The sequence below is a fragment of the Lemur catta genome, chromosome 19 (assembly GCF_020740605.2).
Source record: "Lemur catta isolate mLemCat1 chromosome 19, mLemCat1.pri, whole genome shotgun sequence".
NCBI classification, from domain to species: Eukaryota; Metazoa; Chordata; class Mammalia; order Primates; family Lemuridae; genus Lemur; species Lemur catta.
The window spans coordinates 24,117,203-24,130,992 of record NC_059146.1 but is presented as its reverse complement, the minus strand read 5'-3'; the positions used below and the strand labels follow the sequence as shown (position 1 = coordinate 24,130,992).

The window sequence follows — 13,790 nt, the reverse complement described above, 5'->3', positions numbered from 1 at the left end:
TGCCCACGGGCTGTAGCCAGTATGACCTGCTGGCCTTGAACCCGGGCCAGGGAGCTGCCTCCTCCACAACAGCTGGCTCTAGGGTTCTCAAGATTTATTCAGGATCGTGTTAACGGAGGCGTGGAAGGGTGGGGTCCCCGACGTGCCGGGGGCACACACAGACTACCCTCCCCGCCCCCTCGAGGGAGGGGGGAGGCTTGCTTTTTCTTAAAAATATAAATGTATTTATCTGCATCACGTCCCTGGGGCACCCAGCTGGCTGGCCCGTGGGGCACAGGGCAGGGAGGGAACAGGGTGTCAGGGCGCAAGTCTGAGAGAGGTGGAGGAGACCTCCGCCAGGTAGGGGTGGAGGGCGGCTTCACAGGGCCCCGTGCTGAGCCTGGTAGCGGGACAGAACGGCGCGGTAGTGGGACAACTCCTGGCGCACAGCTACCACCTCCTGCCGCAGCAGGGCGTTCTCCTTCTCCAGGAAGGCCGCCCGCACAGATATCTGGTTCTCCTTCAGCCGCCGGGCATCGCGGGACCGCTTGGCCGCCTCGTTGTTTTTGTACCTTCGGCTCCAATACTTCTCGTCCTAGGGGTGGAGGGGTGGGAGGGCACTGAGGTCCAGAGGGGCCCATGCCTCAGCGAGAAAGGAAGGGAGGAGCAGCTTCTAACAGACCCTTAGGGCTGCTTCTTGCCCAGCACTGGGGCCTAAAGGATGCTGGGTCTCTGCTGGGATGAGTACCCAAAGTTGTCTGCTCTAATAGGCCCTGGTTGCTAAGGAGAGCAGGCCCCTAGCAACAGGTAAGGCATGAGATAGACCCCCACCCCAAGCAACTGGGCTCCAAGTCTCCACTGTGCAAAGCAGATCCCAGCCCTCCCCACTTGACAAAGGGCCTGCCATTACCTCCTGGTTGCTAAGGATGCTTGTTCCCTAGCAACAGGGCCTTCAGGGTCTGAGGGCTTCTCTCAGTGAAAAACACTACTCTGTATATCATTACCTTTCCAGATCCTGGTTGCTAAGGAAGGCTTAGGGCCCCTAGCGAGGGGGTTTGATATCCCATAAAATCCAGAGCTGGGCCCCTTTTGACCTGGTTGCCAAAGAAAACTCATCCTTCCTCAGCAAACAAAAGTGAAGTCTAAGTGGTCCCAATGACTGTGGCCAATCTCTGACCTGCTGGCCTTGAACTGAGGTCAGGAGCTGCCTCTTCCCCAACAGTACCTGGATGATAGAAGAGTTGTCCCTTAGGAAAGGGGACTGTCCCGAGACTTCCCCAGAGGATTATACCTGGGTTCCTCCAATCCTGGAATTTGGTTATTCCTTAATAACAAGGGCCACCTAGCTCACAGAGATGCTTCCCCCTCCTCCATTTAATTAAAGCCTGGTTCCTGCTTGCCGGGGCAAATCCAGTCCCTAGCAACAGGGCCCTATAGCAGGAGAAACCACTGATCTAGATTTGGCTTACAAGCCAATCCTATCTGCTTCAAGTAGTTGTCTTATACAAGAGCACGGCAAAGTCTTGTAAAAGAAGCCCAGGTACTTCTTGCAGGGGAGACTCCAAAAATGGCAACAACACGAGGCTACAAAGATGCAATGACTGCCCAAACCACCTCAAATCAGGATGTTGCCTTGGCTGCTAATGGGGAACCTGAGGCCTTACACCAGTGAGAAGTCCAGGCCCAGGAAACAAGGCCTGGTGAGGCTGGCAAAGTCTGTATCCTAAGCAGATGCAAACACTCGAAGGATGCCCCAAATCAGAGATCAAAGGCCCAGCCCCAGCCTGGCTGGCTGCTAAGGAGAGACAGTCCACAGGCCAATATGGAGCCCGAGGCCTGCCCATTGGGGGTTCTGGGTCCAAGTGACAGGAGAAGCTCCAAGCCTGTACAACCAGACCTAGACAGGCTGGCTGAGTCTGAATCCCACAGTGACACTGGCTTCATAAATCTCAGGCCAAAACCCCTGCCCCCTTGCGCCCCACTGCCAAGGAGGACTAATCCTTGGCTGTAGGCCAGGAGAGGCTGAGAGCTAATCCCAATGAGAAGCCCAGGCCTGTGAGAAAAGGCCCATCCCTGGCTGTGGGACCTGTCCCTGGCCAAGCCTGTGTCCCACATCTGGTGGCACTCACCTTCTGCTCCTCTGGCACCTGGATTTTCCTTGCCTTCTTCATGATTGGCTGGGGCTTAAGTTCCTCCTCTGAGAAGCGATGTCTCCGAGGGTCAAAGGTCTCATGGCCGGGAATGCTTGACAGGGCAAGATCTGCTGGGTCGGGTTCAAAGGTCATCAGCACCTCCACGGTGTCTGGGTCCACAGGACTGGGTGTGTCCCGAGAGGTTAGGCCTTGGGGAAACAGAATATGTCAGCTGAGTGTGTACTGATTTGGGGGTGGGGTTCCCAGAAGCTACGCCCTGCCCAAGTATCATATTCACCTCTTCGATCGCCCTTCGGGGGCCTAGCATAAAGCCTGCGAGGGATTAACCTCCCCAATATAAAATATGAAGGTTCCCTAAACCATAAAGATGCTTAGACGTGGTGCAGCCAGCTCTACTTTTACAAACAGGCCTGGTCATAACCGACTTTCCCTAAGTAATACATAAGTCAGGACTATTGGTTCTAAAACCTCAGGACTTCAGATTCACAGTGTGAGAATCCTACTCACTGAATCCATGACCAAAACTTGGATCCTGGGCTGTTCAAAGACAGGAATGTACCGCACTGAAGGATCTTAAGTTAGATTCTAAGAGCTACTGGATCCGAAGGGTTAGGGGAGAGAAGCGGAAGCCGCTCGCTCTGAGGTTCCAGGTTGGTTCGAAAGGAGGCTCCTGTGCCTTTAAGCGCGAGCTAGCCGGGGCCAGCTGAGGACACAGGTTCAGGGCCGAGTCACGTGCCAACGCCTGCTTTCCTACTCGCCCCCCCCCCCCCACGGGCGCCCTCACGTTCCCCAGCCCCGCCCCCTCGCGCGTGACGGCGCGTGCGCGAAGCGCGGAGGAGGGAGGGGAGAACTCACGTGGCCCGGGAATGTGCGGCTGGGAAGGGGAAGGCCCTGGTTCTGCCCCAAAGTCGGAACAGGGGCAGGTGTGCCCAAGAATCCCGGGCCTATAGTCCGTCCCTAGAGACCCCAATATGCCCGAAGGGGAACACTTTCCCTCTTGCTTCCTCCGTTCCCTAAGCTCCGACCTCTCAACCTCCAAAGGATCCCAACCCCCTGCTCTCTGGGGAGCATCCTTTCCCTTGACCTTCTCCTTAAGGCCCCAAGCCCCTCGACACTGGTACCCAGGATCCTCCTCTCCCAGGAATGTAAGAAGCTCGGCCCTCGCCCCACCTGGAGGACCCAGGATCAAGATCCCTGACCTTCTCCCCTCTGGAGGACTTTGGGACTTGGGGCTGCAGAACCCCACACTGGGGAACCCAGGAATCTGGGCTGCCAGTTTCTTATGTCCTGGGTAAACAGAAGTTCTGTGCCCAGCCCTTGCTTTCGCCGCATAGAAGGCCTAGGAGTTCCGGTCTTATCTCAGTTCCACCGATTCTGGCCCCAGATTCTAGACCCTAGTCCACTCCTCAGTAAATAACTCCAGTGTTCCTGGCTTCCAGTCCGGGCTCCACCAGTATCCGGACCCTTTGTCCCCATGTCCCACAGAAAAATCCACAATTTATCTTCATTGAGCAGGCTTCCTAGAATTTGGAGCTCCAAGTCTCTCCTCCTCTGTGGATACAGGAGACCAAGTCCCTGATCCATTAGAGGACACAGACTCCAGCCCCCTCCCAAGACATCTCTCACCAGAAGGATTCAGAATTCGGGCCACCAGCCCCAGTCCCACCGTCCCAGCCCCCAGCGTCGCCCCGCCCCCAGGCCCAAACCCCGCCCAGCCAGGGCCCTACCCCGCCCCTTTTGCCGCACCTGCGCGGTGGCCACCGGCGGCCCCGAGGGCAGCCCGGGCGGGGGCGTGTCCAGGCGAGGAGCGGGGGGAAGCTGAGCCGCAGGAGCCTGGCCCCGGGGAGGGTGCGGGCGTACGCGCCGGTGAGGGCTCCGGCGACAGGCCACCGGGAGGCGGCGGGCTGGGCGGGAGCCCGTGCTCCAGCAGGAAGGCGTCCAGGTCCACGTACTCTACGTCGCCGAATGGCAGCGTACGCTCCCACAGCAGCGGCGCCAACAGACCCGGGCCTGGCACAGCCCCCGGGCGCCCCCGTGGGGACCCGCCGCCCACCACGGCCCCAACTGGGGCATCCGCCGGGCCCGCCGTCTCCAGGCTCGGCCCCGGGACTGTGGCTGCCGGCAGGGCCGCCTTGCGCTCCTTTTCCTTCAGGAGACCTGTGGCCCGGGAAAGACCAGGAGGGATGGGGGATGGGATGGGTGGCGAAGATAGAGATGGAGAAGAGAACCGAATCAGAGTCACGGGAGAAGGCGGCACAGAAACCCATACCGCGGAGATCCAGGGAAAGAGGGGATGGGGGTCGGAGGGGAGAGACGGGAGGGGAAGGGCAAGGACCCAGAGAGAGGAAGGGACGGAGACGCAGAGTGGGAGAGAGACCCAGAGGGAAAGAACGGAAATGGGGGCGCCAAAGACAGAGAGAGGTGGACAGAGATTCACAGAGAGATCGGGGCACAGAAAGACCCAAAGAAAGAGGAACGGAAGTTCAGAAAGAGGAGACAGGGTAGGCGGAGAGTTGGATAGGTGAGAGAAAAAAATGACAGCTCTGTAACTCCTGTAATTACCACACCCCCACCCCTGGGCACTGTACCCCCTTCTCCCCTCCCCCACAAGCTGTACGGGGCAGGAAGGGGCTCTTCCTGGGGCACATTCCTCATCCCTAGACTCCATGTGACCCCACGAGGTCCCGCCCTAGCCCGTGTCACCACCGTGTGAGCATCCGACACACCCCCTCCCTTCTCCCTGGACCCCAGGGGTCCACATTCTCAGACCAAAGGGAAGAGGAGACTGGGGCCTAGACTGCTGTGCCTCCAGGGAGGAGGACGCTAGGGACCTGGATTCCTGGGTCCTCGGGATGGATGGGCTTCAGAGCCGGCACTTCTAGGTCCTGGGCGCTCAGGGATCTAAGGGCCTAAACACCTGAGTAATTGAGTAGCTAAAGGTTGGGAAAGTACATAGAAGGTGTCTGTGGACCCCCCAGCACTTGAGTCCCTAAGGGAGTGGGGTGTCTGAATTGGGTTAAGTGAGGGCTAGAACTCACAGCTGGCTGGCTCTTTGGGCTTGCTGGTCCCCTGCAGAAGGCTTCGCAGCCCAAGCAGCGATCCCCCGCCAGGGGGGGCCCCGGCAGGGCCGCCCAGCAGCAGGGGGGCCGGGGTCCTGTCGCTCACAGGCCGCGCCATCGCCGGGCACCTGCCCCCAGACTCACGGGCTCATGGAGAGGCGAAGGGCTGGCCTGCCAGTCACCGGCACACTCCAGTGGTTTGGGCGAGTGTGTGTCCAGGGGCGGGCGAGCGTAGCTTGCAAGCCTCCAGTATCCAGAACGCTGCAAATCCTAAGAGCGACGGGGATTTGCGGTCCTCGGTGCAGAAACGTGCAACTCACAAGGGTCCCAGGAGGTCATGCAGTCTGGGCGAGGGGGTGACCAAATCAAGAGGCCGGCTCTTTGCAGGGTGCACGGGGACACAAGGCGCTCCCTCTACAAGGTGGGCGAGCCTGACTGTTGCAAAATCTGCAGCTCTCGCAAAGGAAGGCGCTTTGCAATCTGCACCAAGAGGTGTGCGCGGAGGGGAGGAGGAGGGGGCAGGAGGAGGTGGCTGCCTTGAGGCGTGGCCAAAGCAAACTTCTTTCGCGGAAAAAAAAAAATCCAAACCAAAACACCCGACGCCACAGCTCGCGCCCCTCCTCCCGGCCCCCGCCCGCGCCCGCCCTGGCCCCGCCCGCCTCCTGGGGCATGCACCCCTGCCGCGTGCCTCCCTCGGCTGCAAGCACGGGCCAATCGTGTCTCGACCCCTTGAGACGCTCAGCCAATAGGGACCCTGGATCCGTCAAGGCCCAGGAGGGCGCGTGAGGGGCTCAGCGCGTGAAGTTGCCTTGCCTTTCGGAGGGAGGCGGGACACTGACCTACATTTGCCCAATGGGAGACAGTGCTGGGGGCGGGACCGTGACCCAGTTCGGGCCAATGAGGCAGGCGGGAGGAGGAAGCACATGGCTCTGCGCGTGCTGCCTGATTGCGGGGGGGTGGGGTGAGGAGGAGAGGCGCCGCTTAAAGGGGCCGCTGTCCAAATGATTGTTTTGGGAAGCAGAAAGTCAAAAACTCGGAGTAGTGGAAGCTTAGAAAGGGGGGGAGGATTGGTTTCTGGAAGACGAATGATGTTCTTTAATACCCAAGTGTTTCCCCACCGCGCCTGGAATCAGACCACTGAGAAACAGGAAGTATTGTGTCCCTTTAATAGCTTCGGTTTGGGGGTTACTCCCCTCCTCTTGCGGGGAGGCTTGGGACGGGCGGGCGCAATCCTCGATGGGGAGTCTCAGCGACCATGGGGGGCACCATCCACTGTAAGACAGAGGACACGGGTAGCGGGAGTTAGGACAGGCTGGACCTTGCAGGGGCGTGGGTTGGGCAGAGCTGTGAAGGGGAAATCGGAATGCACCGGGTTGAGAAGCCGCGGAAACGGTCAGACCCGGGACCAGCGCTGGGCTGAACCATGAGGAGGGAATCGAGGGTGGAATAGGGATGTCCGGAATCAGCACTAGGCTGAACTACTTGAAGGTACTCATCGGGGGAGGCCTGGACTGTACCATGCTGGATCGGTGGGCTGAACCATAGGGAGGCAGAAAGGGAGGGAAAAGAATCGTATTTTGTTGATTCTCGGTAAGCCAGAGGGCTGCTGTCGCACCGTGGAACAGCACAGGGTCGTACCACAGAGAAACAGGAGGGGCTCCAGACTGTACCATTTGGGGAGTCACAGTGATAGGAAGGACGGACCAGTAGGTAATTGTACCACTAGGCAGCCAGGATGTTCGGGTTATGTACGAAGTTACAAAGCCGTGAAGAGGAAGAACAAATCATGGACCCGCAATGGTCCTCGGCGGGATGTGAACTGTACCACGTGGAGACGCAGGGAGCAGGGAGAAAGGGGGGGAGCTGAGAAGGCTAGACCATACAGAAGCCGCAAAGCGGGGTGGGTCTGTGTTATATTGAGACACGGGGAGACACATAAGCGGGTTAGACCAAGACGTGGAGGGAGTGGAGACTGGACCATACCATGCAGGCGGTAGTTGGGGCCTCGGCAGCGCCTCTCGGGGTGCCGGGGGTCCCTGTTCCCCCTCAGTGCCCTGTGGGCCAAGGGCTGCAGGGGCCGGCCATTACCGCTGAGGCTCTGGAAGATCTGGGATGGAGGATTCTGGCTCAGGAGTCTCAAGGAGTGCATCTGCCGGGGAAGGAGGGTGGGAAACTGGCAGTGAATAGTGAATGGTCCTAGTGATGTCAGGCAGGAAACCCCGCCCTTGAGAGCATGTGGGCGGAGCCTTTCTCAGCCCCACCCCACCCCGACGGTTGTCTGACCCTCTTGCCTCTTTGAGTCCCCAGTCTATGAGGACAGGAGGGTAGGCGAGGCAAGAGGATGCGCAGGCCATTGAATGAAATACCCAGGCCTGGGGGCGAGCGGGGTGTGGACAGAAGGTCACCTGGAGGGAGGTGATATTGAGGGCCCGGTCAATGAGGATCCAGGTGACAGTCTCCGAGCAGGGCGGGGTGCTGAGAGAACCCTGATAGGTGATGAAGCCGAAGGATTCGGGGAAGAGGAGCTCCAGGCTCAAGTCTTGAAGAAAGTAGGCATCATCTGTGGGATTATCAGGCCAGAGTAAAGAGGGGTGTCCCTCTTGAACACCCCTCATGTGTCTCCCACCCCCACTCCAGCACGCCAGGGACTTACTCTTGTAGGAGATGCGGGTGATGGTATCACGGTTAAGGAGGCGACTGAGGAATGGGTTTGAGCTACCGGCCACCTGTGTGGGGTGCAAGGTGTCCTGGCAAGAGCCTAGAAGTCCAAGCCTTCAATCCTCCTTCCCCCAGGACCCAGGAGTTGGGCCTCCCCGGCCCCCACCCACCTCTTCCCTCAGACCCCCACATCCCAGGCCCTGGGCTCCTCCCTCCTCACGATCTTGCCTCTGCTCACATTGACAAAGAGGCTGAGAATGGCCAGGCCATTGGGGCCCCGGGAGGCGGCGCTGAGATTCCCATAGAGTTCCTGGTTGAAGTGAATGAGCTGCACCTGGGGGGAAGCACAGAGAGTGGGGGTCCTCCAGCAGAAGGGGAGGAGAGAATGCCTCTAGCTTTGTGGGCCTGAGGCAGGTTGAGGATTTAGTGCTTAGGGTGAGAGGCCAGTTCTGTGGGGGAGGATGGGGTGAGGCATTAAAAGAGTGAGGTAGGAGGAATGGGGGTGACTCAGGGTAGAGGGTCTCAGGTAATAGGTCAGTGGACACCACCTCAGCAGAGAAGCCCTGGTGGTTGATCTGGTGTTCAGAGCCAGCTCCATCTCGAGCTCCAAACAGCAGCCGCAGTTCGCTGAGTCGGTGGCTATAAAGGAGGGGACCCCCAGACACATTGACCACAGGCCGGGGCGCCGGCAGGAAGGAGACATGGCGGCCGGTGTTGTAGAGGGTTCCCCGGAGCTGTGGGAGAGGCGTGAGCTGTCAGGGGGGACACAGAGTGAAGATCTTTCCCTTTCATTTCCCACTCCTGCATTTTCTGAGTCCAACAGTCATTTAATCATTCAGTATAGTTTGAGCACCAGCCACTTTCCAGGCTCTGTGCTGGTTCATAATAATAGGTGCCCAATATTGGTGAATTCATTTAATTAAGAAATATGGACTGAGCTGCCACTATGTGCCACGGATGGCAAAAATAAAGCAATAAACAAAAACCCTGGACCTCATTAAGCTTATGTTCTAATGTGGGAGAGACAGACAATAAATAGTGAATCACATAAGAAACTGCTTAATTAATTACATCCTGCATTCATGCCCAGATGAACTGGGAGCTCTGAGAAAGTGCAATAAGGGACCCAGCTTAGATGGGGGAGGAGTCAGGAAAAGCTTCTTGAAGGAGGTGACATTTGAATGGAGACCTGAAGGATAAGTAGGGGTTAGTTGCAAAAGAACAGGGAGAAGGATATTCTAGGAAGAGGGAACAGCAAGTGCAAAGGCCCCGAAGTGGCCTGTTTTAGTGACAGCAAAGACACCAGTGGGACCAGAATCCAGTGAACAAAAGAGAAAGTGGTAACAGGGGCCAGATGGTGCAATGGTGCAGGGCCTTGTTTTGCATTTTTATTTACATAAACTGAATATATATATATCACATTTGACAGAGTGCCAAACACATAGTAAGTGCAGTGTGTTTGCTATTATTACTCAACCTAATAGAAGTTCTTGGAGCAGGAGGTATGCCCTTTAAACATCTCTATAGCTGCGGGGTGGAGAATGGATTGCAGGAAGCAGAGAGGCAGGCTAGCCAGGAGGCTATGCCACCTGTCCAAATCGGAGATGATGGTGGCATGGATGAGAGTGGGGGCAGTGGAGGGGGTGAGAAGTGAAAGGATTTGAAAAATATTTAGCAGTAAGGCTAGAAAGGACATGAATTGAAAATGTCAGTGAGCGAGGGGAGAGGATGGGGAATAGCTCTGAGGCTTTTGGCTGAAGGGTGGCACCAGCTCTTCTAAGAAATAATATTGCAAAGTGAGTCCCAGCATGCATGCTGCTGGGACCACACTGCCTGGTTTAAATGCAACACTGGCACTCTAGCTATGTGGCCCCAGGCAAGTAACTTAACTTCTCTGTTCCTCAGTTTCTGCATCCATAAAATAAGGGTAATAATAGTACTATTCTGTGGGGTTTGTTAGGAGGATGAGAGGGCTTATCAGGCTTTTAAAACTTCTTGGCATGGGAAATGTTCTGGTTTTCATTGCTTCTACAGAGATGGGAATACTAGGGAGCCATGTTTGGGAACGGAAGAACAGGTGATCCATTTTAGAATGTAAGGAGCCTTCTCTCCACCCAATAGGTATCCCCTCCTTCCCCAAGGCTGACCTCCCACCCAGCACCCCATCCTCCACCCCACTCATTCCCAGCCCCAGTGGAGTCAGTAACACCTCCCTCCAGGCCCCTTACCTTCTCTCCTCCAGTGCTGAGCCTTAATGGGGGCAGAAAGGGGTCATAAAGGACCCTCTTCAGCTCCACATCCACAGGGCTCTGCCGCTTCCCCACGGCACACAGACTCCAGGCTGCGTTCACCAGGCCCCAGAAGGGAGGCCCTGGGGGCAGGGGCAAGTCAGAAATAGAGACTGGATCCCAATGCTGGGATCTGCTGAGTGGGCTGTGGTCTGGACTCCTGGATCTCCCCAGGGAGGAGGGGCTGGGGACCTGGATTACTGGGTCTGAGGGAGAAGGGTGCTGGGATCCAGAATCCTGAGTCCTAGAAGAATCTTGGAACAGTTTCCTAAGACTTCCTACATAGCCAAGCCTCTCTTTGACCCAACCCCTCTTAAATTAAGGCATTGTGGAAAGAACTACATCTCCCAGCAGGCCTCAGGGCTGCCAGCCTACCCATCTACTGCCTGCCAGCCCCAGAGCCCCATGGGAGTTGTAGTTCCTTCAGTCTCCCTTGTCCCACAGTGGGATAATGAACGTATTGAGGAGAGGAGTTGCAAGGGAGAGCGGGAGGAGGTGGGGGACCTGGCCACCAAGGCTCTGGTTCCCAGCAGGAGCCAGGGCCTGCCTCTCCCTGCACACACACACACACATAATCTCCACCCCCACACTTTCTTTCCTTCCACTCACTCCCACTCACTACTTGAAATGCGCATGTATAATGTCCCTTGGTGAGCCCCTGGGGTTCAGAGGCTGGCCCGACTCCTGAGGGAGGGAGGAGGGGGTTGGGACGTTTGGTCCTAGGGGGAAGAGGGGGCTGGGGACCCAGACTCCTGAGTCTAAAGGAGGCGCCTGGGGGTCGGACTCCTGGGTCCCCGCCTAGGCTGCACCTGGCACGAAGTTTCCCTGGAGATTATCCTTGTAGCTCCACCAGTCCTCCGGGTCAGGTGCTGGTCCGATGTGAGCTGGGAAGACAGCAGCCTGAATCCTTCTCCTTGGCACCCCCGCCCTCACCCCCTCCCTCAGGGGCTCCTGCCCGGAACCTCAGGTCTTACCTGCCGCCCCCAGTGCGGCCCAGAGGACCAGCGCTCGAGGGGCGCTCAGACGAGCTGCAGCCCCCATCCCCAGGAGGCCTCCGAGGGACCCCTTCCTAAAGCTCTGTCCCCCTCTCTCAGCTCCTCTGTCCCCTCTTCCTGGGACCCTGTCCCTCCAGGACTTCCAGCCTTCCTCTCCTCCCCGCAGGGAGTCCCAGTTCCCCAAATGCCGAGGCAGCGGGGGACTAAGACCCCCCCTCCAAACCCACTCCTCTCTCTGCCTTTCCTTTTTCCTCTCCTCCTTTCCCGGAACCCTCCAGTCTCCCTCTACCTCCTGATCTTCCTACTCCTCTCTCTGCCTTCTGCTTCCCCCCGGGCTACCTCTTGGTTTCTAACCCACACTCCCCTCTTCGTTCTCTTTTCATTCAGCTCTCCCAAGCCACCTAACTCCAGGTCTCCATCCTGCATCTCTCACCTCCTCCTCCTCCTCCTCCTCCCTCTCGCCCTTCCCTGCTCCTGCCTCTTCGTTCTCCCCTCTCTCCTTCTTCACCTCCTCCCGCCCTCCCTCTCTGTCGGTCTCCAGCTTCGCGCTCTCTCTCCACCTCCTCCTTTCCTGCCTCTTCTCTCAGTTTCTCTGTCTCTCTCTTCTCCTCGTCCCTTCCTCCCACCTCCTCCTCCTTCTCTTCTCTCTCCTGGTGTTATTTAATTTTGTTGTGTTGTCGGGGGGACGGGTGATCTCACAGCAGTGCACACTCCTCGGCCTGGTGGGGGGGAGTGCGCTAGGGGCAGGATTGGGGGGCCGGCGGGGGGCTGGTCCCCAGCTTCCAGCCGCACCGGGGCCGCGCGGGCGGGGGTGGCCGGGACACCTGGGGCCCGGAGCTGGCTGTTCCCATCCTCCGCAGAAAGGCGAGGGGGGGCGCTTAAGGTGGAGCTGGGAGAGTCTTCGGCAGGCTCCGTGCTCGGGGCCGCAGGCCTCGGAGGATCCGGGATCCCCTGGCTCGCGGGGACCCAGGCTGGAGCCGCCGCAGCGCCCGCAGCCCCCGCCCAGGGCTCCCCTCGGTGTTCCGCCAGGGGCTGCCTTAACTGGGCTGGGGGATCCCCTGGGAGACTGGGGTGCAGTGCGGGCCGCTGGCCGGGAGGGGGAGGCAGAGACCTGGCGAGGGAGAGAGAGAGGTAGGGAGGGGGCCCCGGGAGGATGGAGGCGAGAGAGCTGGAGGTGAGGACCCACATCTGCGGAGGCTGGGAAGGGAAGGGAAGACTGAGATAGATGCTGAGAGACATGGCGGAGGGAGATGACAGGTTAGAGATGCGAGAGCAAGATGCCAGGCAAGAGGGGGCGGGGCGGGCGAGAGAATGAATGAATGATACAGGTAAAGACAGAGATACAGAGACACACAGACAGACATAGAGACACATACTTAGAAGCAAAGAGACTCAGAGACAGAGAGAGCAGAGAGAGACCTACCAATCCGAAGGGGGCGGGGAAAGAGATCCAAAGGCAGAAACACCAAATATTAAAGAGACAGACAGAGAAAGAGACACACATACAGCAATACAGGCAGAGAGAAATAGAGAGAGAGGGAGGGACAGAAGCACACACAGAGCTAGAGACAGAGAAACCTGGGGACAGGCACACACATACACATCTATAAATAGAGACATTCATGCAGAGAAAGACTTCAACAGAAAGGAACAGATGGACAGAGATAAAGAGACCCAGACAGAGGAAGAGAGGCCCAGAAACAAACCCACCAGCATAATGGGAGAGACTGGAAAGGAATCGGAAAGACAGAGGCATTCGGGGATAGCGAGTTTGAACGGACATTTAAAGACTAGGAAAGGGAAAAGGCAGAGACATCCAGGGAGAGTCAAAAATGGAGAGAGACACAGAGAAAGCACACAAGAAAGAAAGGTATGTATTAATTATCTGATGCTGCACAAGGCATTAGTCTAAAACTCAGTGGCTTAAAACGAAAAATCGACATTTATTGTCTCCCAGTGTCTGAGGGTTAGGAATTTGGGAGTGGCTTCATTGGGTGGCTCTGATCTCTCATGAGAGTGCTTTAAGCTGTCGGGCCAGGCCTGCAGTCATCTGAAGCCTTTTAAGACTCAATCTCCAGAAGTCATATATCTTTTATTCAGAGTCGCCAAGTCTAGCCTGCACTCAAAAGGAAAGACATCAGTCTCCCTTTCTTGAAGGGAGGAGTATGAGAGAATTTGGAGACTTATTTTAAAACCAGATGGGGATAGGAAGAGAGAGAGACAGACCCTTAAAGACCCGGGAAGCTTACAGGTCACTGAGACATTGCTTCAGAAACACAGAAATATATGGAGGGAGACACTTGGAGAGACAGAGGGAGCTATGGAGACAGGAAAGAGACAAAATACTGACAACAACAGCAGTAATAATAATAGCTACAGTAATAAAGCACTTCCTACATACCAGGCAAGGTTCTGAGTACTTTCTATGTACTTGTTCATGTCATCTTCACAGCTGCCCTGTGATGTAGAGGTTGTTATTATCCCATTTTACAGATGAGGAAACCAAGTCTCAGAGGGCATAAGTGACTTGCCCAGAGTATACAGTTGAGGAATGATGGAATGGGGTGTGTGTGTGTGTAAATGCACAACAGAGAGAAATAGAGAAAACAAGATAGAGACATATGTGCTGAGAAGTGGGGAAACTGGCAGGAAAAGACC

The 13,790-nt window shown here is 57.0% G+C and overlaps 2 protein-coding genes across 2 annotated transcripts; both read right to left on the bottom strand.

Annotated features, from left to right (window-relative positions):
• Positions 1–79: 79 nt before the first annotated feature.
• LOC123623866 (D-box binding PAR bZIP transcription factor) lies at positions 80–5,847 on the bottom strand. Its single transcript, XM_045531260.1, has 4 exons — positions 5,171–5,847; positions 3,879–4,289; positions 2,109–2,320; positions 80–574 (listed from the first exon to the last, which is right to left on the bottom strand). The coding sequence occupies exons 1-4, from the start codon at positions 5,307–5,309 to the stop codon at positions 359–361; spliced, it is 978 nt and encodes a 325-aa protein (XP_045387216.1). The 5' UTR covers positions 5,310–5,847; the 3' UTR covers positions 80–358.
• A 493-nt stretch (positions 5,848–6,340) lies between these two features.
• CA11 (carbonic anhydrase 11) lies at positions 6,341–11,749 on the bottom strand. The gene is made up of 9 exons (XM_045531250.1): positions 11,112–11,749; positions 10,947–11,021; positions 10,078–10,220; positions 8,398–8,583; positions 8,088–8,183; positions 7,845–7,917; positions 7,597–7,751; positions 7,175–7,340; positions 6,341–6,463 (listed from the first exon to the last, which is right to left on the bottom strand). Exons 1-9 carry the CDS (start codon positions 11,176–11,178, stop codon positions 6,438–6,440), a joined length of 987 nt encoding a protein of 328 aa, XP_045387206.1. The 5' UTR covers positions 11,179–11,749; the 3' UTR covers positions 6,341–6,437.
• Between the last annotated feature and the right edge of the window lie 2,041 nt (positions 11,750–13,790).